The following is a 25174-nucleotide window of genomic DNA, read 5'->3' as shown; positions in this document are numbered from 1 at the left end:
AAAGAGAAAAGGAAGGAAGCAAGCAAGGAAAGAATGAAAAGAGAAAGGAGATAAATCATACTTAGTGAATTTCTTAATTTAAAATGATTATTTTTACTTGATTGTCTGGGGACAGAAAGAGAGAGAGAGAAAGAGACTTATAAACCTGTAGGAAGGTGCTACATGTATTAATTTCCAAATTTAATTTCCAGGCTAGCTCCTGGAGAACTTAGAAAACCATTCATTTTATAGAATTCCTTGGGAGTAGCAGCCTGCATGTCCCATAGGCACAGGCAGATTTAACATGAGCGAGAGCTATGCCTTTCCTCAGGTTTAGGTGCCCCACCCTGGCATAACCTTCCATGTTTAGCCTTCAATGGAGACAACTCCCAGAATCAGTGTGGGGAGCTGGTTTTAGCCTTGTGCCGGTACCCCCAGACCCAGAATTTGGCACACAGAGCAGACCAGCAGAGAGTCACTGCTGTCCCTTGATGTTTGGAGAGGCTGGGAAATGAAAGCAGATTGGAGAAGCCTGCATTGCTCCAGAGCAGGGCTCACTGAGCCACCAAGCCTTACTTTCCTACACGTCCCCACTCAGTGTATATGACATTTTTGACCCAAGCTTCACTTTTCGCCCTTTGCTACACTTAATACAGAGAAGATTTGAAAAATCAAGGTTTTGCAGCAAATGTCAGTATCTGAGCACTGTGTTTGCCTCAAGATGCTTGAAACAGACATGTTCTTATAAGAAATATATGTGTTTATTTTTGAAAGCAGGATTAAATGAGTGGTTACCTCTATGTGATGTATCAGAAGTACGATTTTGTTCAGACATACACATATAATAGCATTTCAGTCATGTGGAAAAAATGGAAAAAGGCACATTTTTTCCCCAATATTAACTGTTTTCAAGCCATTTCTTTCCATGGGGGAAAAAGTTATGTTCAAAACTGAGGATCAATTCTAACTTCCTTCTAGGCAGTCCCGGCCGGTAAAATTTTACTCTCCCCTCAGGGTTTTAAGTCTCTCTCTCATCACTTTTCTATATTTACACAGAATGCTATAGAGCTAAGTGCTTCCCTCTGCCTGCTCTCCCTCTGCATCCCCAGCAACACAAGACTGAAGTTACAGCCTTTGGGCAGTGGTGGCTCTTCTACATCATGGAACATTTCTGCTCAGCTGCCTGTTTCATCTCAGTGAAGGTGGCTTGTGCCTTTTCTTTGATGGCATCCATGTCCATATTCTGGATGTTTTGCAGCTGGCCCAGGATAGAGTCCTTGTCTTCTTCCTCCTCCTGATCTTCTGCCACCATCTTCTGAAGGTCTTCTGGCAATCCCACATCATCTCCAGCCATTTGTATTTGATTTTCATCCAATTCACTCTAAAGCAGGAAACAAAATCAGCAGATGAGAGTATTTCTTCTCTCCCAGGATCTACCAGTGAGCCTCTTGCTTTGTTCTTTTTTAGGTTTTTAGGGAGAACCAAAACATGCACAGATTTTTCAGTCAATTTTTTGTGTGCAACTTGTGAATTCAGGGCCTCAATCAGTCTCCATGAAAGTTCTAAGATTTCTCAGGCAATGCCAATTATATTTCTTTGAAAGGCTTCAACACTGTCAAAACTAAAGCCCTCAGTGTCACTTGCCATTTTAGAAATCTTTCCCATGCTGATGGTGCAGGAATTCCATTCCAAGTTATTTGTAGCCCCCAAAACCATGCTGCAGGACACTACCGAGCCTATCAGCTGCTGTGCTGTGCCTGTCAGCTTCTGATCAATGAAACAAGAGCTTTAGAAGAGCTGTGGTACCATTTCCTTATTTGATTGTTGGGCGGGGTAGGTGGGGGGGATTTTTAGGTATCAGTACTAAACTGAAGCCTTCTGGAAGAAAGATTCATTAAACTTCAGAATGAATCACTAGAAAAAGGGTCCCCCATCTTCCCAAATCATGTCTAAACTCTGTCTAGGTCTTTGGTTGGCCTCTCAGAGTTGTGGTGAAGAGCAGGGGCTGCCTGGCACATAATCACTGTTGCAGTGCTGGTAAGTGGGGTAATAGGAGGACTTGGACAACTAAAGAGAGGAGGGAGGTTGGTTATGAGTCTGAGAAGGCAAAAGGAGAAAGGAGAAGAAACTGGTTAAGCAATTAAAAGGGCCGAGATGCAGTAAGCACTACACACACTTGCTTCCTGCCTGCCCACAGAAACACTCCAACAGTGGGATTATGTCAATTTTTCAAACAATGGTGATTTTGTTCACATTTTCTGGTGGATTCTGATGGATCCAGAGCTCAGAAGAACAGGATATTTCGACACAGTTCACACATCAAAGATAAGCATTAATGCCTCATTACATCTTCAAAATTAACCATGACAGCAGCAAAGTCCTGATATGAATAAGCAGCAATGCTATCAGCAGGAGGTGTTTTTTAGAGTGAGGGGTCTGGGTTTTGCATGAATGGAAGGACAAATGAATGCAAGGACATATATGAGGAATGTCTGTGTTGTTGCAAGCCATAGCAAGGACAGGCGGGCTGGGGGTGGTCAGCTGCATCACCACTATTTTATGGTTCCATATTTCCGCACTTTCTGTTTGCAATGACTGTACTTCCCTTTAATCGGATTTTCCCCCATATCTCTTGTGAAACTATAGGGAGCTCTAGCAGGATTGTTACTGCTCTGTGGATAAAATGGGTGAGGACATCTCTTCACCTTTTTGATAAGGGTTGCTGGAGTCAGATCTTTGGGAGCTAGAAACAATCTCCTGAACAGAAGAGGTATTTTTTTTATTGATTGTGTAGCAGGAAAAATTGTTTTAAGCTTTTATTCAGCAACTGATGGCTATCAGAGGAGTTAGCCCTTTTGAAATCCTTGCCAGCAGCAGTAGAGGATGATAAAAAAATGTTAATTACTAAACAAGTGCCCCTAATCAGACAATCACACGTGTTCCTTCCTTTAGAATTATTTCCAATTTAAGGCATCATCACTGCACATTACTGTTGTGATTCACATCTTTGGCAATGTGAACAATTGTCTAGCATGTTCTTGCACCAAAGCCCACTGTCCTATGGAAGTCTGGGATGTGATGTGCAACAGTTTGGAGCTTCAAAGTGTTCTCTGACCAAAAAAGAATATACTAAGATATAGTCTAAAGCAGTACAATTCTGCCCAAGCCACCTGCCTCTTCCCACTTGGCGTTTAACTTTAATAGACCTAAAACGAGCTTCAGCAGGGTGGGGCTGCTCAACAAGAAGCAAAGAAGCACATGATGCACATATGGCCTCTTTGCTTCCTTCTAAAATTTGAGTGTTTGATTCTTGTTTACTTTTATTTTAAATGGAAAAGTGAACACAGAAAGCAACATCTATTTTACTAAATTAAATATGCTTGGCACTGGTCTCTTGCCCCAAGGCCAGCTGACCTGGAAAAACCCACTGGGATGCCATTGAACTCTGTTCCCCTACCAAACAGGGTGGTCCTATCTAACTGCCGATTGGGAACGCCTGTCCTAACTCCCAAACTGGCCGTGGGAACTGCTTGGGAGAGTGCCCAGGCCAAAAGTGGGTCAGACATTATTCTGACAATTCAACAGCATAGGCGGTAGAGTCTGAGTGCATGGTAATATTTTTTGACCCTGATTATGCCTCTGATGTAGTCAGTCCCAGATCTGTTTTGCTAAAGATGCAATAGAGTTCTTTACATATACAACGATACACAGGTAGGTGTGAGCAAAAAACTGTCTAAATATCTGCTTTGTTACAACTTGACAGTAAAGTCCTCTTTAAAGCACAGGGGTCCAGTTCAAGCGTACCAACTTTATTTTGTAGCATTAAATGTGTACAGAAATGAGAAAAAAGGTGAATGAGAGAGGGAGAAGGATTAAGACAGTGCAAGTAGCAGATGCTCACCATCTGATATCACCAGGGAAATTCCTTCTCTGGCTCCCACAGGTAAAGGATACAGTTAAACATTAGACTGCTCCATGTCCCCTGGGCAGGAAAAGCAATGTCCCTCAGGGAGACAGCTTCTGTCACTAAAAGTTTTGTCAAGCTCCCTCAAATGGAGACAACAGCCCCTCAGGAGGGGAGAAGAGCAATCAAAGTTTGGTGTTCCTTGTTAAATGACACTTTCCGCCCTCTGAACAATGATGTTAAAGTCTTCTGTGCAACTTAAGGAGCAAAGAAGACCAAATGCTGGTTCAATGCTGCTTATATGAAGTCTACTTGTAAACCAAAAAGATCAAAGCTCACAGACTAATCCACAAGAGAGCGAAACTCTTTTCTAGCATCCCCGTGTGATGTACTGCTTTCCTTGTGCCTAACTTATCCTGTCATTTACCTATGCTTGTGTGCAGAGATCCTTAGGGAGCTGACTCCAGACCTTATCCTTTGATTCATCACCTATAATGCACCAGTAACATACAAAATCAGAGTTCACCTTGCCTTGACTTGCAGGTGGGACTTAAATTAGCAATACAGCAGAAACACCATCCTTTTGCCACTGAAGGTCTGCAAGTACCTTGCAAGTAACTACAAGGAGCCAAATATTGGAACCAGCAGCCTTCATACCCAGGAACACCCTCAGAGAATCCAGAGATCACAGCTTGGAGCACAGAGCTGGTGAGTGGGGGACTGCTTCCTCCTGACATCTGCACTGGGACTCCTTTTTTCCACAGCTCACCATCAGCTCATGCCCCTGTATTTAGACCTTGCAGAAATTAATTGATTACTGAATCCCAGTTCAGGAAAAAGGCAGTAAGTGGATAAGAGAGTTTGGTGAGTTTAAAAAAAAATATTATTATTGAAATATTAATGTCTGTATTTATGTCATTTTAAAAATTGTTTTATATTAATGTGATGCACTGAATACACCAAAGATGAAAAAGTTGTCCATAGATCAAATGTCTCATGGCTAAAAACATCTTTCTGATGACAAACCTAAGTTGACAACTCTGTTAATAGGATTAGGTTCATTAAGGGTCTACTTTCTCTTATAAATCTGGCCTGGATAGCATGGAGCTTTAGATTTTACACGGCAAAGGGAGGCCCTGCTTAGTCCTGATTTTCATGCTTTTACATAAAATGCTTGCTAGTGATTGATACTGGTAATATTCAGTGTTTCTAGACCATACTAGGCTACCTGAAATTACTTTCAATTTTCAAAATATTTAATGCATTATCACAAGGCTGAGAGCATTTGCTGCCAGTATGTTGTATTACAGCACAGAATTGTTTTTCAGGGACGCATTAGCATGCATGTAGTAGTTTCATTCTCTTCCTGCTATAACATGTTTTCATAAGGGCTGATGGAAACCAAGAAATGCTATATAGGGAGAAACAAATGCAGGAAAAAGTGTCCTGCAATATTGTTTTCTGGCTTAGAGCTACTCTCCTACCTTGGAGACAAATCTTCTACTGTTATTACTGAGATATGGCCCCAGAGAACACTTGGTACATGTCACAGCCAAGATCCTGCTGGAGATGGGTCCGAACACCACTGCATACTTGTGCATCTATGAGGAGCTCAGCCAAGGGGGACTGGTGACCTGGACACCCTCTCCAGCTGTAAAAAGCACTACAAGTGGGAGAATTTGAAAACCAGAGACACCCAGCTCCACTGATGTTTAGTTGAGACCTGGACACTCAAGTATCCTGGAGCTTTCCAAAGCAGCCCCTCTTGGAGCTGAAAGCTCTGGCAAGATGCTGGGTAAATGCTGTTCAGGATCTGTCGCAGCCTATGCCTCCAAAAGGAAAGCAAGGCCTAATGATATTTTACTCCTCAGCTGCTAATTGAAATGCTGGTGTTTAGAGACTTAGGCCTCCAATCCAATCAATCACTTAAAATCTTGGACTTAATTTTTTTTGCATAATTAATCTTTCTGTAATTAAACTCACCCTCAGGGTATGTTGCCCAGCTAGAGCACCAGAGGAAGCAGGCTCTTAGGGGTGGAATGCATCTTACCTGAGTTCAGATGTCACCTGGCTTCCCTCTGGAAGAAACGCAGCCACTGGGAGGTGACCCAACCCAACTCCACCTTGAATGCTTATTAAAAAGTTTGGCTAGATGAGGCTGCAGGTGCTGGTTTCTTTCTGTTGATGATGAGTCCCTAAATTACTTGTTTGGATTAAGCACTACATTTTTAGCAGCTAAATTTACAGGAGAGAGATTCTTTACCTTCCTCCATTTTAATTAATCAAAAAGCATGGGAAAGTACTGATCAGAAAATGAGTGGGAATGACTCAGAGCTGGCAGGTGAGTAATGCAAATAAACTTTCAAATTGCTAAGAAGCACATATCCTTGAGGGGTATAAATGAAATATGCCAACATCTTCCCAGTAGTGACAGATCAGAGCAAGTGTGTGATCCAAACTCCTGGAAAGAGTACTCTGTCCTGTATTACCTCTCTGCTGCCCATGGCAGAAGCCTAAAAAATAACAGAATTATTTAAAAAATAATTTGAAATATGTTGCTTGAAGCTTTTGCTTTCAATATTTTGATTTTCCTGGAAATATTTGACAGTGCTGAGATCACTAAAGGAAGAGGAATGGGCAGTTTAAAACTGGTTGAAATTTGGCCTCTGGACTAGGTGAGCTCATGAGCTACAGGCTTACCTTGGGCAGTCTGTACTTTTCTCTTAGGTGAACCCTCAGAACAGCTCGCTCTGCTTTTTTCTGGGCAAATGCTGCATCTCTTTCCATCCTGGAAATCAGAAAAAAAGTTCCTTCAAGATGCGAATAAAAACAATCTTTTGAACTAAACCTGTTGCTTGGCTGCAAAAAGCTGCACATGGGAGTTATTCCCCAAGATAAGTAACTTGTCCAAAGGCAAAAAAGGAGCAATACCAATAAAGTGATGCCAATGGGCCCCACTTCCTGTGCTTCTGTTACCTGTCAATTTTCCTGGTCTTTCTTTGTGCATTATTTGTTTCATAAGAGCAATGAATTCTGAAGCTTCCCTGTATGGAAGAGCACTGACTTAATCTGTGATTTTATAAAATGTTTTCCTTAGATTTAAGAACTGGTCTGCACCATTTTTTGGTTTTTTTTTAGATTTCATATGCATTTATTTGCAAAATGTGTCTCCTCAAAGATTTTTGGAAACATTTGATAACACTCACCTTTCACCCCCCTCTCCCTTTAATTCCTTTTTTCCCTAGAAGCATTTTCATGGAAGTTCTATTGCAAAATTGATCTTGTTTCAGTATAGGTATTTTGGCACATAAAAGCTACTTCCAAAATGAAATATTACTTTTCCTCTGCTTCCAAAATGAGTGTTTGCATTTCTCTCCCTCTAAAAACAAAAGCCCCACAAACAAATCTAAAAATCTGAGAAGTACCCAAAGCCTGGTTGGCTACCGGTTCTACAGTGCCTGAGCACAAGTTCAGCAAGGCATATTTACTCTTCTGGTCTCCACTTCTAAACAGCTGAACACTCGGCAAAGTCCATGGAGCCTTGAAACAGGACCATGCTCTGCCCATGTCAGAGATTTCTGACACAGCACCACATCTCATCCAAAGGTGATCTTTTCTCTTAGAGTTTCTAACTGTCCTACAGGGGTATTCCTGCCCTGCTTCCTCAGTACAGTTCAGCAGGGAAAGGACATATGCCCCACTTAAAAACAGTATAGAAGTAATTCTTTTCCCAGGCATTTCCCTATCCCAGGAATCCTGTGTTTCTTCTCAGTCTCCCTAAAGCATCTTCCTGCCAGCAGGTGGTAATTTCTCTTTTAGATATCACTTGACAAAAGGCAGAGCAAAACATTCTGTGCTTTTTTTCCAGACCAAATGAGACCTCTTCAGGGCTTCCTGATTGAAATGTCTGATGCTAAATACAGACCTGGATACCTCAAATTCCGTCAGTCATTAACCTGGCACCTATAATCATCTTACAAGAAGGATTTACACAACCATTATGTAATTGACCATTAGAGGAACAGATGCATTTGAGATTTAAAAGTCAATCGTTTTATTTATAATTATGCATGGTTTGAACTCTTACACATGCCAAGTCCTCCATTTTACTTGTTTTCATAAACCCAGCAAGTGATAAAGATTGTCTTTACAGACAAAAATGAGACTTAATTGATTTTAAAGTTCTGCTTTATTTAGTAGATTTTTAGAAAAAAAACAAAACATCTTAAACCTTTGCTCAAGATAAATGAATACTCAGTACTTTTTCAGGTCTGTCATAATAAATGTGGACAATGAAATATTACATATTGAAAGTGTACTCCATGTGGTGTTCTAGAACAAATCATATACATTAGAGAATTAAATCCTGCACTACAAACATCTTGGAAAATTTTTCTAGATAAAGTAACATAACCTAGGAATGAGTCCAGCATATCAAGCTGTGGAGATAGCAGGAAAGCATAGGAGAGAGTTACAAGATGGGAGGGGGTGGGGGGGGTGGGGAGGCAGGAAGAGGGAACGTAATATTTTACCATTTCCAGTTGGGGAAATTTTATTTTGGAAAGTCTTTCTAGCAAAGATTCAGCTGTTTTTTTAAAAAATAGTGAAGAGCAGCATGTTTGGCTTTTTCTTGGGTTATTTTTATTTGTACAAAGTTACCAAGAATCAGCCCCGTACTCATAATAAGGGAACAGGTACTCACTTCTCCTCAACCATTTGCTTTTGATATTCCTCATACTCCTCTCTGGTCATTCCTGCAGCTGCTGCTGGATCAGAAGGTGTGCTTTCTTCTTTGCTTTCGTCCCCTCCACCTCCAAGTCCCAAATTCTTTACCTGGTTGCTCAACATACTTTTCATTAGAAAGGCCATCTTCTCAAAAAACCAAAACCAAACAAACAAACAAAAAAGGAGCTCTAAGAAAACAACTACAAGAAAGCCAAACAAAAAATGTTTTCAAACACAACAGTTGTAAGCAAGAGAGTTTCTACAGCCACATCAGCTCTTCAAGGGCACAGTGCTAGTGAAACGTGAATGCCAAAACCAGTTTGTCAGCCATAATCTGGATTAAAGAAAGAACTCCTTAATATATATAGAGGCAGATGGTTCAGATTACTCCAAAAAAATCATTAGATGCAACTACCTACTTTTTCCATTAATACTTTAAGCTAATTGTACACACACACACAGAGAAAAATCAATTGTAGTGTGCAATAGCATTTTGACATCTTCAGTCTTGAAGTTTGCTGTCACTTTCACAGAGATCACAACATTCCCTGGATCTGAATTTAAAACCTGCTTGACTCAATAGCCATAATAAAATAGCAAAATTCAGGCTACTGAGCGGAAAACCCTCAGATTTGAGATTTGAAAACTTGAATTCCTCATTAAGCAAAACCCTTTATTCTTTTTATCCATGAATATTTTATCCCACTGGACAGAAATATTTTGTGTGGTTTTTCTTCAGCCCCTCTTCATATGGTTGGTTTATCTTGCAGATGAATGAGGCATCGCTGTTATGTTTACTTTATTTCAAGAAAGTAACCCCAAAGAAAGCAAGTCAGATCTTCCTAGTGTACTTTCTTTTGGGTTTCTGTCTGCTCTTCCCCAGGCTGTCTCCATCTATACCCCTGCTCTGGTGCTGCATGAAACACCTGCTGTTTGTAATCCTAACTGCTGATAAAGGATGAATAAATCTGAATCTGTGTGCCAGAAAACAGTACGGATATCCTTTGGGTCTAGATTGTTTCTGTTGGTCCTTATCTTTCTAACCTTTAGTCACACCATTACCCTTACCAGCTCTGCTCAGGTGAAGACTTCCAGGATCTGCTAGCTAGGTCATAGACTATTTTGAGAAAGAAAATCACCTGCTAGATTTCCAAAGTTCATGAGTTTGGGTTTTGAGCATTTATCCTACTGCAATTACTGCACGTGCCTCAATGCAACATTCTGGAATTTTGATTATCTAAATGGTTCTCCCAGCACTCTCATAATTTCAATGAGAACTCAGAGATGGGAGAATTCCAATTTGCCTAATGCTTTAATCTATATTACAGCCTTTCTAATTAAAGCAGGCCTATTACTATTAAAAAAAATCAAAAACAGAACACCACCAAAAAACCAAACCAAAACAAAAAAAACAACACAAAACACCACCCCAAAAACAAAAGAAAACAAAACAAAACAAAAAGAAAAAAATCACCACAGAACTTTCTGAAATCCTGGATTATTAGTGACTAAACAAGAAACTCTTTCTTTTTGAAACTATCACTCAGAATCATGAATTCCAAGTAACAACTACTTCATCTTTATTTAAAATTCTTCTAGCTGGAACTTTGTAAACACTGATTTTTCCAGTGTTAGGTCTCAAGGGTCTTCTCCAAGTGTATGGAAAGTGGTACCTGTTAAGCTTTGTGCTCTTGGTCTTTACTGAAAAGAAGCTTCTCTGACTTTGATGTTGGCTTTGATTCCTCTAGAAATGTTTCTAACATAATTTTGTGCCTAGGACTGATGCTTTCACAGGATTGAGAAAGGCGAGGACTGGCTTGGGGAGAAACTGCTAAGAGGTCTTGCCCTCCAACTCTCAACCTTACAATCAGAAAAAGGCTTTCCCTTTGATAATTTTGATATCAAAGATAACAAAAAGGGCTTTAAAAGTTGATGGGCCTATTGGCACTGAAGCTGCTGAGAAACACAGGAGAGACTGGTGACAAAATGCACAATCCACCCCAGAGTAATTCTGTTCCAGGCAGGTGCTCTATTGCAGTTTAGAAACTTACTGCTTTTTGTTGATGACAGCAATCCCAGTCTTCACGAAAACATACAAAACAGCAGCTAATTAAGTACACATGCTGTCACTTTCTTTGCTTTAAATCTATGTCTTTTCCTTCTAGTTTAAGTTAAATCAAAATTAAAAACTCTGTTTCTGTTTTGTCTGATGTAAGTGGGCAATATATAAAAGCCTGTGTTCCACACCCAAGGAACACACAGATCTCTAACCCCAGCAAAGAATTCAGTCTTGAAACAGGCAAATTCCAGAGGGAGGCCAGCTCAAAAATGGCATCCAAACTCCCAATCTTTTCTAGATTCTTTGTTCCTATCAGTCGCATAATGCAAAAATTACATGTTCTTGAAAGAACCAGGACTCTGCCCCCTGCTTCATCCCTCTACCAAGAGGATGTAGCCTTTTCTAGCAGCTGGACCATCAGAAGGAAGTATTTTAGGGTTTTGTCAGCTAGAATAGATTCAATTCAAGATTCCTGTCCTCCAGTTGCTAAAAAACTTGCTCCTGGCTGGGGAAAAGTCACAGAAGGAATTCAGACTCAAAATACCATTAACTCCCTAGTGTTAGGTAGAACTAAACCCTGAACTATAAGTGTTCTGACTCTGAACTGAGGGTAAAGAATGCTTCAAATACACTTGCTTAGATTTCATGGACATGTACCAAATGAAAAGAAAAAGGCTTACTAAAAATATGCACCTTTATTCAAATAAGGTTATCTCTGAACTCCAAGTATCAATTTACATCAGTCAGAAACAAACATGAAACTGTCAGCTGTTTGAATTTAAAATATTAAAAAAAAAGTTGACATTTTTTGGTGTTACAGTCATCGATCATTGAGAAAGGTCATATTTTCTTCCCACAGAAGTTACAAACCAGAGCAATTAATTTACAAACCGTAAACCAGGTCATTTACAAACCATGTTGTGCATTTGACTTGTGAAAGATTCAGGGGTGACCATGTGTTTAATAAACCCCCACCGGTACAATCCCATTATCTTGTCATTGCCAAATATTTGCATTTATTATCCATTATCTTGTCATGGCCAAATATTTGCATTTATTATATTATCAAATATAACTTGTTCTCCCTAATACTGCCCAACTGCATTCTGCACCTTTTCCTCCCAGCTGTGAAATCTTACTGGGTAAGAATCAAACACATTGTCACTGCTGAAAGACACCATACAGGAGGCTACGTTGACTGAAAAATATTCTTAGACTCCTATTTCTTGGTATCACTTCAAGAACAGACAGGATGAAATTTGAGCTGGGCAGCTGGGAGTTTTCTTTTGATCCAGTGAGTTATGGAAGCTCCAAGGGGAGCTTCATGAAATGATTCAGTTTTCTGGTGTTCCATATTAGACCTTCTGTTCCCTACCGCAGGAGTTTTCTCATTGCACGTGGGAGACGTTTCTGATCCAGCAGCCTCCTCCTGAAGAGAAAACGGTAAGCTTCAAGCTTCCTTCTAGACATCACCCCCAACCTGCTCTTCTTTCTAACCAAACAAACAGAAGTATGGGCTGCTCCAGCTTTAAATCAAAGGAATGGGTGGGTAAATTCACAGTAACAAAAATACAGGCTCATTCCAATGAACTCATCAGAACTGCTCCTCATTCTGCCAGCTATGTATCAAAATACTTTCTGCATAAGGGGTTTTGCAAAGCCTGCTGTAAGAGGAGTTCTGTTTGGATGTTGCACTGATGCAAGAAGGTCTGCAACTGAAAGGAAACACCACTGTACAATTTCAGAACCATTTAAGAAAATATATTAAGTTTCATTACAAGAGTCCGGGGTTGTAATAGCTTAGACTCAAGGCACCTGGAAATATTTGCTGGTGTTGAAAGAACTGAAGAGATAAATTCCAGTGGGTTACTCTGCTTTATCTGAAAAGTTGTTTATTCATTGATTAGCCTGAGGCAGTAGTTTCTCTCATTAATACAGCAAAATCTGCTCAAATTTAGAAATGAATCTATAAAGCTATACCACTTGGAGTATGCTCCATACTGCAGATGTGTTAATTGGTGTGTAGCCAGTCTCATTTCCTTAGTATAGCACAGACATTCATTTTTTGGACACTGTACTTAAAGTAACAAAATAGATTGCATAGATTTATCATTTCTCCAAACTGACAGGCACAATACTGAAGTGTTCTTCATTACAGTGAATTTGGCAGCACGTGTTGCACTCCAAGGGAGCAGACTGCAGAAATGCAATAGGAGTAGTCATATTACAGATCATTTTTGCAGATTCAGACAAACAAATTAACAGTTCTAAGTGAAATATCCTGATGCATTTGTGTATTCTATAGAATTTAGGAAACCACAGAAATACTTATTCTAATTCTACATACAACTCAAGGACAAAGTTACCACAGATATGTAAACAAGGCAAAATTAATTGATTTCACATTCCTAAATTGGGCCCTCTGCTTTCTTTCTTTCCTGAAGCAAATGTTCACTTGATAAGCAGTATCAAAATCACATGTTCAGTCTTATGCTTTTGACATCCAAACAGGAATTGACACAAAACACTGGTTCTACAGATTAACAAACGTGCCTGAAGCAAGTTTGTCAAGAAATGGGTTAACACTCAATAGCTGCAGTTTACAATACTCACCACGTCAAGATTTAAACCAAAGCATCTCTACTTGATACATGAAAGACACAAGACAGCTTTAGAAAAGTAAAGACAAATTCACACACTAAATATATCCTTGATACAATCAGACTGGAAGATGGATAAAGCAATCACCTTTGTTGGGAAAGTTCCACAATTCTCGCCAAAAAATTACAGACAGACTTGATACCATGAAAAAAGAAATCAGCCCCACAATGTACTTGAAGAAACTACTGTATAATATTTTTTCTCACTGCCCAAAATCAAACTGCAAAACTGGGAGAGAAGCCTTTCTTTGTATGTTCTGTATAATTGGTTTTTTTACATCAAGTATCAAGAGTCTGGGTCTTAAAGGCCTGTCTTTGTGTCCACATATTAAAAAGTGTTTAAATAAGAATTAACTAAAATATTCTTATACCGTTAAATCCAAGTGGTAAACAAATAAAATGTTTATAATAAATTTTTACCTGCCAAAAAAACCCAAACCCCACAGAAGAACAGTTCTATGAGGTCTGGGGTTTTTTAACCTTCTTTTTATTTTCTTTTTTTTTTTTAACTGCTATGTCAGGACACTTAGTAGCAAGTTTTCTGCACAAATCCTCCATCTGCAATTCACACTCTGAACAAACACCAAGCCTGGGTGTTTCAACTCCTCCTCTGGAATCTTAACAAAAGCAGAGGAATGGGGAGTTTGTCTTTCAGTATTTATGAAAAAGTCAGCTGAAAACACAGACAGGGTGCACAGTCTTACCCCATCCAGCATCTGGTTTTAGCATCAACACTTTAAATGGGAACTCATTTTATTTAACAAAATTCAATAATTTATAATATTGAAGTATATCCAACACTAAAATTTCCCTCATTTACAGAAGTGTAGAATTTTCTGCGCATACAGACTGGTGTTATGCACACACAAACGGAACAGGTCATCAAAAGAACTTTTTGGCTGCTGCTTCTTGTTGGCTCCTGAAAGAAAAGGCAGAAAGTAATTCTTCAAGTCTTTTTAATTTGAAAGTAGCTAACCACTTTAAATTTTCATTTATTTCAGGATTAGGAGATTCCATTCCTTATTAACAGAGACTAGGAAAAAATATAAGTCCTATCACAAAACCAGAATATTTTTTCTATTCATAAAGACACGGGTAGCATCACTGTACTTCCAATTTTGCATCAGACACAAAAGGAAATAAAACCAAACAACCCCACATGAAGAAACAGATTGACTTTTAAAATACTCTTGAACATTTTTTGAAGCTTCTCAGTATCTGATTTGCCTAAATATCAGGGAAATAATTGACTTTAAGTGGGATTTCCTTTTGCCCTCTGGCACAGATCACTAATTTTCTTAGTGGATACAGACACTGTGGATCAGCCACATTCAGGTGCTGGAATTGCAAACACATCACAAAGAACTGCAGGGGACCAGCTCCTTGTTTGTCTTGGAAATCATCATTCCAGCTCATGGCAAAAAGACTACCAAGCATGGAGGTTGTCCTTTTCATCAATGCAAATAGAATTTCAACATTATGACATCACAAGGAGGGGGCAGAGAAGAGAAAGACCATAGAAAAGAAAGAAATAGAAATAGAAATAGAAATAGAAATAGAACACAACAGTCAGGTTGAACCAGGTCAGGTTCCCACTTGATACATGGTGGGTGAATGGGAGTATAATAAACCAAACTTCATTATGATAATTCAGCATTTCCAGTGGGTTCTGGAACAGTGGTAAATTTTGCATTCTTAGAGGTTTTGAAGACCAGACCAGTTTAAATCCCAAGTGACCCTATCTGAATTCAGCGTGGACCCCGTCTGGAGCAGAAGATTGAACTGGAGACCTCCCAAGGTCTCTTCCAATCTGAATGATTGTTTGTTTTAACAAGATTAACACAATGATACCCCTCCAATGACATTATCAGTTAGCAGTTCTAAAACCATTTGCCCTGCTGTCTTTAAGCCACACAAGACTTACCTATACATTACATAACCAATGAATAACACAGTTTGCACTGCCACAAATATGAAGAAATGCATTGTAGATAAGCAGGATGGAAACGGTGGCAATTCTGGACACTTTTGTTTCTCACCAGATGGCTAAAAACCAAGAAAAGAGCAAACAAGACATCCCATCAAAAGACTTACAAAACAAGCGCTTTGCAATGTGATGCAAAAATCAGAGAAGATGGAGAGAAATTACAATACTCTGAAAAAATAATCTTACGACTCATCTCACTCTCCCCTTCCACCTTTACATTTCTCAGACAAATTGCCTGATGTTAAATTAAGGTTTACATGGGAAAGAATATATAAATATGGTAAATTAATCAAGGACCTTCTACAGATCATAAACTAATTCAGCTTAACTGCTACCTAGGCTAGACTAAGGTACTGCTGAATGTGAACAGTCTTTTTTTTTTTTTCATTAAGAAGCCTTAAGCAGAGCCTGCCTGAATTTTCCCTGATTAAAGCTTTCCCTTGTGTGCAGAAGCACCACAGCATCTCCTCTGTATAGAGCTGTTAAGTAGGGGGGAAAACACACCAAAAAAAAAGCATCTAGAAAACCTAATTGCTTGACCTTGTTTCCACAGGAAATTAGACTAAAAATCATGCTCTTTGTGCAAAACTTCTCATCAAGACCCAGATCATGCAGTTAGGTCAAGGCAGCATAGTTTTAGTGAAGCAGCCTAATGAAGGATTAATTGCTCCCTAAATTGCATGCTGGCTCTTCCTAGCTTTTCACTAACAGCCAAAGAAAGCCGTGTTACACTCCGCTTTACACTCCCAGCACATAAATTACCATGTTGCGTTGCACTAAATGCTCTATGTCCCTCTTTACTACGTGAAGGTGTTCTTTGATGTCATTGAAGTGCTGTGTTGTTTCATAGACTCCTGCAGAGCCAGGGTGTTGAGCCCCACTGATGGATCTCAGAGCATCAGTCACAGAACTTCTGAAACAAGACAAATAACAAACCAGCTTTCATCACACACCAGCTTTTCTACAAACAGCAGTTACTCTGGACAACTTTTAGCTCATTAGAATTAGGCTGAAATACATAATTGCACCAAAAGGCAGCAAATTTTACTAGATTTCAAGAACACCTCTCAAGAAATAATCATTTAGTCAAACTACAGTTTTTAAAAATAGTTAATTGTGCAGACAGTTGCCATTTGTAGAGTGCCTCATCTCTCAGTCACGCTGAGAATAAGAACCAGTAAATATTCTGTTGCCAGACATCTGCTTTGCCTGCCTGACTGCTGAGGCTATAGAACAAGAGTTCTGTCTGAGGTGCTGGCCAAGGCTTTAGGATCAGCAGAGTTTAATGCAATCTTTGAAGAAACCCAAAAGCTGCTTGAAAAATAAATAAATAAATAAATAAATATCAGCCATGTAAGAAATAAAAACAAGGAAGAGGCTTTAGGGATAAGAAAAGATTTAGATACATCCTTGTTTCATGATTATCATTTATATGAGGAACTCAATTCCCGTATGCATTATCAAAATACTTAATATTGTCTTATTGTGAATTCATTTTCCTTCTACAACAAATTAAATTAAATCCAGAAAAAGTTGAGGTTTCATAACTAATTTGGTTTGAAGTAAACTAGTCAATGAGAGAAAAAACCCTTAATCTCTAATCAATATGTTTATATAATTTTCCCCTACTGTGCTGTTTCTTTTGACTTGCAAAGAGGATTATTCTAGAGTTAAAATATTTATCACGTGAATGATAATCTCTTCATTATTAACAGAATAGACAATCATAATGTATGCCTTTGGATTTCTTTTTAATTTACTTAAAACTTTACATTTGGTCCAGATGGAAGCATACTTCAGTGCTTTCATGGAGCACTCCTAAATCTCTGTAGAGTGTTCATTTACCTGGACTTGCAATTAGTGTTATAATGATACATTTTAGAAGAAAATTTCTCACTGGAAGGTTTTATCTTAAATAACTTGTCATGCCCACTGCCTAATAATCACTGATAGTAATTCTGTCTTTCCAAACACCTCACACTGTAACAACACAAGTGGGACACTCGCTTGTTTCTTCTCCCTCCTAACAGAACCATCTCTACATAATGAACAGAAATCTGCACACCCAGCTTCCCCTGGACCAATCCAGACTTTGTTAAAAGCAAAATAACTTCCCTTAATAGACATGGCTGTATCAAATTGAATTTATATTGACTTTTGCATTAATAACACCCTGCTGACAGTTTCTATTGTAGGAACATGCAAGATTCTTCTGTAATCAGGTGATTAGGAAATCCACAATCTTGCCAAGAAAATTACTTGGCCCCTAAGTCCTTTTTCTGCAGGATGACAAGCGATGCACAGAGGGGCTGTTTATTTCTCTCTCTAAATAAAGCATTTCTTTAATCTAAGAAAAGAATTAAGATGATGTTACGCAAACTGTGAGCTGGTAAGTAGTCACTAAAAGGGCAGACTGCCAATGTTAACAAGAAAATCTAATTTGCTTGCAAGGTATAAAGATTTGTCAAGAATATTAACATAAAAGCTTCTATGGAAGAACAAGAGCAAAAATGGAAACACTCTAATCTTCATTCTACAAAAAACTGACCTACTTAGATAAATCACAGGAGCTGCCCTTAAACTAATATGGGGGTGGGGGAAGCACAACTGAAGGAATTGTTTTTCTCCTTTTTTTTTTTTAATACAAGGTAAGTAATGTTATGTTTTAGCTGCTGCAAATGAAGGGCTAAACCAGCTTAAAGCCATTCCTGATTTAGACAGCAACAGTAAAACATCTTAGAAGAAGTATTGAGACACCCCCATCAAACACAAGCATCTTCACAAATCTATTTTAGCAGTATAGTACGTTCAAGATAAAGAGTTTACTTCATTGTTTTTAAAGGGGCTGAACTTAGCTGCTGAACTTCATTAAAAAAATAATGAAATTTCATTATAAAAAAGAGACAAATTAGGGCACTTAGCAATCCTTGGGGCATGAACTCACTTTATTACAGAAATTAAATATATGCAGGGAGTCTTCACTAAGGAACTGACACTAACATCAAGTTTGTCCATACTGTCTCACTGAAATAATACAGAGGATTTAAACAGAAATCATAAAATTCAAACCACAGCCATAATATTTGGAAGGCCTTTACCTTATTTCCTTTACTTGTCTAATGACCTCTTCTTGGGTTTTCACAACTGTCTCTATCTCTTGCTGGGAAACCTGGTAGGGGGGCAGGGGGAAAAAAAGATCAACATATCTTGGAAAAAACAAATGGATTGCACTGCTGAAATCAGGCTGGGCTCTGAATGACCATGGGTTTTATTTACCTGTCCCTGCTGACCTGGAAACCCAGCTCCTCTTTTGGCAATCTCTTCTGTGACTGCAGAGACGTATTTCCTCTGCTCGTCTAGAATCATGTCCAGTTGTCTGTTAAGCTGTTTGATTTCCAGATGAATTCGATTCTGCCCCTCAAAGATTTGCCTCAGTTCACGATCACTCACAGTTTCAAAAACATCATCTGCTGCTAAGAAAAAAACACAGGGGCTTTTTACATTTGTGCACGTTCCTCACAAGTTGCACTGGATCATTCTTCTTGCTCCCTTAACATTTTCACATCCATCTCCCTTCTCCTACAACTTCACCATCCCAATGTCCAAAAGACTCTGGACAGGCAAAGGGATTATTTCTTATCAAAGAAAGGCTGAACCATATCTCAAAAATGCAGATCAAAATAACATCTAGGACCTTCAGAACAGTCACAATGTATCACTGTGCAATAAAGACAACCTGAAATTTCACGTCTAGATGCCCAAAGTACACTCCCAGCGTATTTGCAGTCACGTGCAGCTATTAAAATCCACAGAAGTAACAAATGGCTTCCATTATATCTTCAAATAATTGGGTTCTTGTCTGCCCAGCATGCAAGCATTAAAAAGCTTTTCAATGGTAAGCACATGTTCCAAGATGTACTTTAGCCCACGTTTAAAAAAAGTTTTCTATGAATGTGCAGAAACAGACCAAAAAGATGTCCTTTAAATATTGAAAAAAGGCCACGCTGTCTTAATCACCACTTTACAGAGATGCATGACCTTCTCTCCCTTTTGTTGTTCATAATTCCCACCATGTTTCCAGTCATTCATTTTGTTCTCAAAACAGGCACCACCAGGATAACTTTAGAAACTGGAAATAAGTTACAGTAAAGATTTTGAAATACTGTAAGTTACATCAGTGAGAGCTTAGCAAGATCAGCCAGAGTATCCCTAGTTCAGACCATCCTGGAAAACAAATATTTTCCTGGACAACTGAAAAATGGCTCAAATAACTTGCCTGGCTGTCCTTGCACATCAGGATGTTCCTTTTGAAATTCCTCCTTCTTCTTATCCAATTCTTGCTGAAAGTGTTCAAACTCTTCTTGATACTTCTCTTTATCTTTCTGAGGGATTTCTGCATCTGGTGTCGGCTTTAAAACATTATCAGAGGGAAGGGCATGTGTGAGATTTTTTCATGTTCTCCCCCACTCTTAACACAACTGACACTCCTGTTCAGATTTCAGATGTGAACACCTAACAAAATTACTGCAGCACATTCATACATTTAGTTGAAGTGAAAAATCACACATTTCCATGTAGATTAAAACTGAAAATTTTCCCAAAAGAAAATTAAAACAAGTTTAACAAGGATAAATGCTGTTTAGCAGTACAGAATCATCCTAGAAGTAGGGAAAGTTTAAAGTGAGAACAGATATTTGCCCACTTCCAAAAGAAAATGTACTTTATAGTACTGCATGGTTTGATTTAACATCATGTTGCTTCAGTGGTGCTTCCAGAATTCTGGTCTTGAGAATATTAATGACAATATTACTGAAACATTACAATACAAGTTTAATTTTTCTAAACCACATGACAGCACAGCCACATGCCAAAATTGTGAAACAGGAATGCCACGTCTGACTTAAGAGGAAATACCATAATTTGGTGCTGCACATACAATAACATGTACAATAAAATATTTTACTAATCATGCATAAAAATTCTTACTGCTTCCTTCCCAGGTTCAGTCAGCTGGAAGGTCAGAAATGACAGCACATCATGGTCATCTGTATTCAATAAACAAAAAAACACACCTTACAAATGTGTCTAACTCCCAAGCCAACCTTCCACTTGCAAAGGATCTTCAAAAAACAGCATCCTCACAAGAGTTTGTGCAGTGGGGAATGAAACTATACAGGGGCTTTGTCAGGAAAAAAATTAAAATTCTTTAACTGGAGCAAGGAAAAGTCCAAAGCATGTCAGTAATTTGGGACTGCAAGAGAGTTAATTATGTCATCATGGTCAAAAATTGGTATAATGGATCAACAGTAGTAGTAAAACCCAACCACCCAACCAACCTTTCTTGTAAGCCTTGCAAGTCCCCACAGCATTTGCCATAATTTTTAATGTTTTCTACCTGCAAGTCCCCCTGTGGCTGCAGATATTCCAAAATACCCTTGTGATGGCAACACCATATCTTCCACTTTGGCACAAAATTCATAGTCCTCTTTATCCGGAGTAAAGCCATTATTAATTAATACCTAAAAGGACAAACACTTATGATTTTCACCACATTTGTGTTAATTGTTTTGTCAGTTTGCAGTAATGCTCACAAAACACAACTTTATTGGGTAATTCAGTAGCTCATACCAGAAACCAAAAAATATTTCTTTTCTGAAAGAGACATTTAACCAACATTTTACATAAGCATTCTATTTGCAAAAGTCCACATCCTAAGAAGGTTCTGGGCAACACAGAACTGATTTACACCAGTCATCCCTTGCAGTTCTGATTCAAAATTAAGGAGATTCTGCAATGCATTCCCAGAGAGAGAACTGCTACGTTTAGCAGCCACATCTGGGACAGAGGAGTTCCTAGAGGAGGCATCATGGCCCAGGTGAGAATAGAGCAGCCTTGGAGGCTGAAGTTTAACTTTCATTCAAGAGTGACAGGCAGCTTTTCCCATTACAACACAGTACAAGGTCTGCCCTCTTCTAGGTGCAGTTGTGTTTACTTTTAGAGAAACCTCTACTACAAAATGATAGCTCTGCACTTTATGGCTGCTACCTGTGAATATAGGAACAGCACCTTTCCAGAAGGGATCAGATGCCAACAAAGACACACTCTGTAGCTTTCACAACCCGGCACCACATTCGTATTTTTCTCTCCTTACCTAGAAGGAATTCACAATCAGCTAGTATGTAGAGAAGCCTTAAAGAGCCCCCTTATACCCGTGGGTTTTAATCTTTAGTCTTGAAAGCCCTACTATCTTTTGGAGGTGAGAAGCCTCAAGTAGAAAATTTAAATCTACTGTTGAATAGTTTTAGATTTTTAGCCACATTTCAAGAACTTCTGGTTCAAAAATCAGCTATAAAACCCTCTGCAACTCTTAGATTTGCTTAAGAAATACCAAGCTCAGGAGCAGCTCAATCACCTGTAGCTTAAACAGATCCTGACTTTGGGACACCCCTCCAGGCAAGTCCAGAGCCACAGAAGGGTTTGAGCACATCATGAGTGTGTCTGCACAACTGCATCCTAAGTCACATTAGAAAAATCAGTAATACCTGCATTCTAATACAGCCAAAAGAACATGTGTAGCATTTAAACACAGCACCTCCTTCCAACCTTTGCTGCCAAGCCCCACAATTCCAACGCTGGAACTGACATACTTGTTGCAAACTCTGTGAAAACCCAGTCTCATATTTAAGAAGCTAAGAAAAACAAGTAATTCTGTTATTTCAGACTTACAGTCAGTGTTTTTTGGTAGTATGTGATCTTGACCCGCACAGGATAGGGCTTGTTCCGAAAGTCCCTCTGACAGGATGCCAGTGCTTGCGTGGATCCATCACTGTGCAAAAAGAGAACATCAATAAAACTCTGTGTTATGATTAATCAGCTGGAACAAAAAAGTGTCTGACTCTCACTAAAGAACCTCATCCCAGTTTTTCAATCTGCAAGCTTTTCCAGTTTGTTCTGCAATTGCACTGAGCTTTCTGCAGGGATCTCCAGTACAGCATGCTGTACCCAGCATACAATGCAGAGGGAATGCAGCAGTGGGGAAGTCTGTTTTCTGAGATACATCCTAAGATACAATTTTCAGATATATTCCTGCACCCAGAAACCTAGATGGAAATAAGCTGTAGTGATTGCACCAACTGAGCTAGACACCTCTCCTCTCCCAAATCCAAAAAGATGTCCATTGTGCTGCTGATAAATAATTACAAATCAAAATTAATCCAACTAATTTAACAGCAATTTGCTTTCAGTTAGTCACTTCTGCCAATTATTAGCTGTGTGTGGAGGACCCCCATAAGCAATGGTCTGTACTGTACCTGTATTCATCTGAGTTCATCCATCCCAAAGGGCATAACCAATAAAATATCCATCAGTTGCCAATTTCTCTGCTGTTACTGCCAAAGCAGTGTTTTAACAAATAAAAACCCTCAAATGTAAAGGAAACAACAAAGTTGTGTATGAAAGAAGCCTTTATAATGCTTCTCAAAGGGTTTCATGGAACAATTCATCATTCAAAAGCAAGCATTCAGCAATAACACTGAAAATAAACTTACTTCTGATGGTCATACAGCAGCTTTCCATTGTTGCCTACAACAATCACTCCAGGATTGTTTTTCTAGGGAAAGAAATGGCACACAAATGGATTAGTTTAATTTGAAGGGAAATATCAGCAACATCTCTGAAAGCCTTCTGCTAAAATCAGTCTAAAATGTCTAAAAGCAAGCCAAAGTTGTGCAGGGAAAACAAAAGCACCAAAGCAGACCTACTATGCATTGTTTAAGTTTCAGAGTCATTCTGGACTGGAAAATCAAGAATTGAATACAGCAACTGTCATCCTCATCTGCTACAAAATCTTTGCTGCTGAGATGCTCAAAGCAGATTTCTTCCAAGAAAAAGAGCATCTCTGAAGACATGCATAGAAATTGGTGTTTCCAGTGTAAGGGAAACTTGACTATTTTATTTTATCCCTTTGAAGTGAAAGAGGGGAAGAGTAGGAAACAACATCCTAGTTTCTTCCTCAACAGGCAGGAAATTAATTTGTCATCTTTACTGCAAGAGTTTCCTTCCAACCAACCTTCCCATCATTGTCAAACGAATCAAAGAAAATTCCAACACCGTTCCATTTATCAGCTGCCCCGAAAACAGGACCGTCCAAGCCTTGCTCTTCTGTAAACCAGATTGCCTATGAAGAAAGCAAAAAGTCATAAGTCAAGATATACTTTTAAAGCACATTTGTTTTTCTCAGTTAGATTAAACTGCTCCTACCAATCCATCAGCTCCAATGCGGCCTCTTCCTGTAACTCGAAAGGTCACTTCCACTTCCCAATATTCAAATATTGATTTGTTTTTTGTCCACACTGAGCCCTTCTGGCTTTTCAAGGAGGTTGTTATACGGATCTGATCTGCACTTGGGATGGCATCTGAAAGAAAACAAGATGTTCTAACTTTCTGTTTAGCAGTATAAAAGAACAACAGGCATACATTCGAGAGAGACTCATTTGCTCGCATTAAATAACATTACTTTTAGGGATTATTTTCTTGAAAAAGAAGGGGGAAAAAACCTCATCTGTAGACAGTTGCCTTCATGTCACTTGCATCATAACGTCAAGTAAAAAAAGGTACATTTAAGAACTAAGCAGTAGCAACTAAATTAAAGTCTGACAAAAACCAAAACCACAGCAAAAGTCACTGCAGAAAAACTATGCGAAGATGGAACTGTAAATGTCAACACCTTTCACAAGGGGGGACACTCAGGAAAGGCGACAAGCCTTTTGGAGCACCACGGAACCCTTAACCCAGAGCGCACAGAAACAAACGTTGTTCAACCAAGTCCTATTTGCCGAGGCACACTTTGCATTTCGAGCTTTGACACGACGAAACCCAACAGTTTGTCAGGCAGCACGGCCCGGGCCGATCTCGAGCGCGGCACAAGTGACACATCAGCACTTCCCGGCAGCGCCACGAGTGCCCTCCCCAGGGCCCGCAGCCACCACACCAGGAGGCCATAGGTGCCTCCGCACCGCAGGTGGGAGCCCGGGCCCGCCCGGGCACCTCCTCGCCGCCGCAGCATCTCCTCTGCGCCTCTGGTGCCACGTGCAGCCCGAGGGCACGGCCGGCACCCACAGCCAGCTTCGCCCGCGGCTTCTCCCCGAGATCCTGCGTCCCCCGACCGGACACTGCTGCGTCCAGCTCAGGAACACCACTGGCCCGGCCCCGTCACCCCCGCCCGGCACTTACTGCCCGTGTGCACCCAGAACGGCACCGTGCCATCCGCCTGCACCAGGTGCGGCCCCTTGAAGCTGTACTTGTACTCGAAGCGCCGATGCGGCGCAGCCGCCGCGCCCTCCGTGGCCTCCGCACCGGAGAGCGCCGGGCGGCCGAGGGCGAGCAGGAGCACCAGCGGGGCGAGCGGCGCCGCCATCTTGGCCGAGCTACGGGGCAATGCACAGGGCCAGCGGGGCGGCCCGTGATTGGACGAGCGCGGGGGCGGGCGCGTGAGGGGCGGGGAGAGAGGCGGGACTGAGGCGGGACTGAGGCGGGACTGAGGCGGGACCGAGGCGGGACCGAGGCGGGACCGAGGCGGGACCGAGGCGGGACCGAGGCGGGACCGAGGCGGGACCGAGGTGAGGGCGAGGAGCGGCAGAGGAGCGGGGCGGGAACGGGGCCGGGCTGAAGGGCGGGAACGGGGCCGGGCTGAAGGGCGGGAACGGGGCCGGGCTGAAGGGCGGGAACGGGGCCGGGCTGAAGGGAGGGAACGGGGCCGGGCTGAAGGGAGGGAACGGGGCCGGGCTGAAGGGCGGGAACGGGGCCGGGCTGAAGGGCGGGAACGGGGCCGGGGACCGCGCACCGGGCACCGGGTACCGCGC

At 40.4% G+C, this 25174-nt stretch overlaps 2 protein-coding genes across 3 annotated transcripts; both read right to left on the bottom strand.

Moving 5' to 3' along the window:
• Positions 1-1132: 1132 nt before the first annotated feature.
• On the bottom strand, positions 1133-8752 carry CPLX4 (complexin 4; the record flags this gene model as incomplete). Its single annotated transcript, XM_084224859.1, has 3 exons — positions 1133-1360; positions 6584-6671; positions 8586-8752. 3 exons carry the CDS (start codon positions 8750-8752, stop codon positions 1133-1135), a joined length of 483 nt encoding a protein of 160 aa, XP_084080985.1.
• A 2609-nt stretch (positions 8753-11361) lies between these two features.
• On the bottom strand, positions 11362-24735 carry LMAN1 (lectin, mannose binding 1). Of its 2 annotated transcripts, none has more exons than XM_084225072.1 (13): positions 24546-24735; positions 23574-23728; positions 23383-23490; positions 22862-22923; positions 22041-22140; positions 20710-20833; positions 20301-20359; positions 19591-19723; positions 18591-18787; positions 18413-18483; positions 16077-16227; positions 15252-15373; positions 11362-14246 (listed from the first exon to the last, which is right to left on the bottom strand). In XM_084225072.1, the coding sequence occupies exons 1-13, from the start codon at positions 24727-24729 to the stop codon at positions 14210-14212; spliced, it is 1503 nt and encodes a 500-aa protein (XP_084081198.1). In that variant the 5' UTR covers positions 24730-24735; the 3' UTR covers positions 11362-14209. The 2 variants fall into 2 exon arrangements, with proteins under 2 accessions (XP_084081198.1, XP_084081199.1); XM_084225073.1 differs by having other exon boundaries at positions 18591-18784.
• Positions 24736-25174: the final 439 nt, after the last annotated feature.

Source organism: Fringilla coelebs, assembly GCF_963513975.1.
Source record: "Fringilla coelebs genome assembly, chromosome: Z".
Classification (NCBI taxonomy): Eukaryota; Metazoa; Chordata; class Aves; order Passeriformes; family Fringillidae; genus Fringilla; species Fringilla coelebs.
This window is presented reverse-complemented; position numbering and strand designations above follow the sequence as displayed.

Excerpts from the sequence above, each read along its gene's own strand:
- LMAN1 (XM_084225072.1), bottom strand. The coding sequence starts at position 24,729 with ATGGCGGCGCCGCTCGCCCCGCTGGTGCTCCTGCTCGCCCTCGGCCGC. Across the intron at positions 20,834-22,040 it reads ACTACCAAAAAACACTGACT|GTATTAATTAATAATGGCTT; the intron begins GTAAGTCTGAAA and ends TTGTCCTTTTAG. Across the intron at positions 19,724-20,300 it reads CTGAACCTGGGAAGGAAGCA|CCGACACCAGATGCAGAAAT; the intron begins GTAAGAATTTTT and ends AATGTTTTAAAG.